This window comes from Myotis lucifugus, unplaced genomic scaffold (assembly GCF_000147115.1).
Source record: "Myotis lucifugus unplaced genomic scaffold, Myoluc2.0 scaffold_61, whole genome shotgun sequence".
Classification (NCBI taxonomy): domain Eukaryota; kingdom Metazoa; phylum Chordata; class Mammalia; order Chiroptera; family Vespertilionidae; genus Myotis; species Myotis lucifugus.
The window spans coordinates 5,632,899-5,636,041 of record NW_005871109.1 but is presented as its reverse complement, the minus strand read 5'-3'; the positions used below and the strand labels follow the sequence as shown (position 1 = coordinate 5,636,041).

At 36.0% G+C, this 3,143-nt stretch overlaps 1 protein-coding gene across 1 annotated transcript; it reads right to left on the bottom strand.

The window, feature by feature from the left end:
- Positions 1-214: 214 nt before the first annotated feature.
- Positions 215-2,506, bottom strand: LOC102436151 (olfactory receptor 5P3-like). The gene is made up of 2 exons (XM_006089692.1): positions 2,483-2,506; positions 215-1,159 (listed from the first exon to the last, which is right to left on the bottom strand). Exons 1-2 carry the CDS (start codon positions 2,504-2,506, stop codon positions 215-217), a joined length of 969 nt encoding a protein of 322 aa, XP_006089754.1.
- Between the last annotated feature and the right edge of the window lie 637 nt (positions 2,507-3,143).

The window sequence follows — 3,143 nt, the reverse complement described above, 5'->3', positions numbered from 1 at the left end:
ATTGTAGATGCCACAAATGGTGGGTGAAGTAAAGATAAAACAATTACTTTTTTCTGGATGCTCTGGTCTTAGTGAATGCACATTTATTCTTTACTTTGAAAATTTTCTTGAGAATAACACAATGAAATTTATGAGTCTAGAATACTATGAAACTTAGTACATTATCCACTCATCTGCAAAAGAGGTTTTCATTATACAGTGTGTATTATTTAAATTAGAATACTTTAGTACCACCAATATGTTCTACCAATTTTCTCATGGCCTCTTTAACCTCCTTGTTCCTCAGACTGTAGATAAGGGGGTTCAACATCGGGATCACCACCGTGTAGAACACAGACACCACTTTGTTTTGTTCAGTTGAGTAGCTGGACTTGGGCATCACATAAATGAATGCAATGGTCCCATAGAAGAGATTGACTGCTGTGAGGTGGGAGGTGCAGGTGGAGAAGGCTTGGTGGCTCCGCTTGGTGAAGTGGATCTTCAGGATTGAGAAAAGGATATAGACATAAGACAGAACAATGATAAACACAGTGACCACAATGATGGAGCTGGAAGAAATAGCTGGAATTATTTCAGAAGTAAAATCATGAGAAGAGGAAAGCTTCAGAAGTGGTAAATAGTCACAGAAAAAGTGATTGATTTTATTTGGTCCACAGAAGGATAGACTTAATAAACAGCCAGTAAATGTCCAAGCATTCACATATCCACCTAGGTCGCAAATCCCTACTAAGAGAATACAGATTCTGAGGGACATGTGGGAGGAGTAGAGCAGTGGAGAGCAGATGGCCACATAGTGGTCATAGGCCATGACAGCCAGCAGAAAGCACTCAACTATCCCAAATGTGACTGTAGAACAGAGTTGGGCTATACAACCAGCAACACAGATAGAGGTTTCTTCCCTGAGGAAGTCCATGAGCATAACAGGTGTGACTGATGAGGAGTAACCGATGTCTACGAAGGCCACATGGCAGAGGAAAAGATACATTGGGGCATAAAGTTGTGGGCTGCTTCTGATTATCATGATTATGCTGACATTGCCCATTAAGGTGACAATGTAGATTCCTAGAAACACAATAAATAAAATGACACAAATTGTAGTACCCTCTGTTAACCCCAAAATAATGAACTCTGTCACAGTTGTATAGTTTTCGGTCCCCGTCTACACTGGAAATGGTGCCCACTGAAAACAAGTCCTTGGGTTACGTCGGAGATCTGTTCCTACAGAGCGACGTAAAGATTTTCGCCCTAAGTCGGAACTCACCTACATAAGCACCTATGTCACTCACATGGAGCACATCCACAGCAGTAATGAAGTGAAACAGTAAAAAAAATTTAAAAGAAAGATAACAATTCCTGACCTTTACTTGTGGTAAATAAATAATAAAAAACATAAAGCACATATGTACATACGTTGAAATGACGGAACTTTTTTTTTATATAAATAAACTAGAAGCCCGTTGCACGAAGATTCACTCAATAGGCCTTCCTTCCCCTGGCTGCCGGCACCAATTTTCCTTCGGCACCCAGGACCCAGGCCTTTGGTCCAGCCACAGCAGAGAAGCCAAACCTCTTCAGTCTTCAGTCTTCAGTCTTCACTCCGGCCAGAGCCTTCAGTCTTCGCTCTGAGCCTGCATATGCAAATTAACTGCCATTTTTGTTCGGTTAATTTGCATAGTCACTCTGGCTGGTGGGTGTAGCAGAGTGACACAAATTTGCATATTTCTCTTTTATTAGTGTAGATGGGAGATGGCGACATAACCACGAAACGACGTATGTCGAGTCCGACGTAACCCAAGGACTGTCTGTAAGTGGATATTAGAAGAAAATATTATAATTGCACACTTATTTTACAGTGATTGTATAATAAAAATTACAAAAACATAGACACACTAGTGTAAATTTGGTATAAAGTGCTTTCATATTCAATACCTCATATTAAACTTGATATTGTATTTATTTATTGATATAAGCAAGGAATAAAATGAATTGTTTTAACTTAGCAAACTTAAACAGACATGGAACTTTATTAACTAACTATAGACCCAAAACAAAATGAAAGCTTACAGTTTTAAAGAAAATAGATGTGAATGACACAAATTCAGTCATTCACGAATGCCGTTATGGCATGGAAGCAAAGGATTGTGCAAATGCCATGAGCTTTGGAGCCATACAGGCCTAGAGTCAAATTCCAGCTTTGCCAGTGACTCTCTGTGGAATCTTAGACAATCTGCATCCCTTCATTACTTTATTTGTTAAATATATATATATATATATATAGGATATATATATATATATATAGCTGGTAGGATTCTTGTGTCAAATAAAATAATGTAGTTGATAACAGCAAGCCCAGCTCACAGAGATAAGTGAATGCTCAACAAATGATTTAGAATAACCAAACCTTAACTTCTAATGCAAAAATTTTAAAAAGCATTTCTCTTATCAATATAAAAAGAAAATTATTACCTGCAGATGTTGGTACCTCAACAATAAGGACAATTGCCATTTTAGAGCAAGGCTATATTTATGAGATTTGAGGTCTTTTGGGACATAGCCCCTTGAGTACATTACTTGTTTTTGAACATTCTACTGAAAACCCATCAAAATAGAGAAGAAAGAACAGCTAAACATTCTTTTGAGTGTGCAAGAAAACTTTTGATGGATTGCTAAATCTTTCTAACTATTTTGGGACTCACAAGAATAAACATAATGTACCAGATAGAAATTCTTCAGGGAAAAAAATAAATGCCTGTTTTTTATACATTTTTAGATGATGCCACCTATATTTTTAACTAGATGTTTTATTTTGAGATAAGTATAGATTCATGTACAGTTGTAAGAAAATTACAAAAATCCCATATACCCTTTACTAAATTTCTCCAAATGCTAGCATCTTGCAAAACTATAGTACAATAGCATTCACGAATTTTTTAATTGTGTTATATCTCTCTCTGTCTCCAGTAATTTTCTTTGCACTGAAGACTACATTATTTGACATTAATATAGCTTCTCTTGCTATCTTTTAATTAATGTTTATATGCTATATCTTATTTCATCTTTTAACTTTCAACAAATTTATATTATTATATTAAGTTCTGTAATAATTAAGATGTGTATTTCTATTTTGTTTTCAAGTTACATAC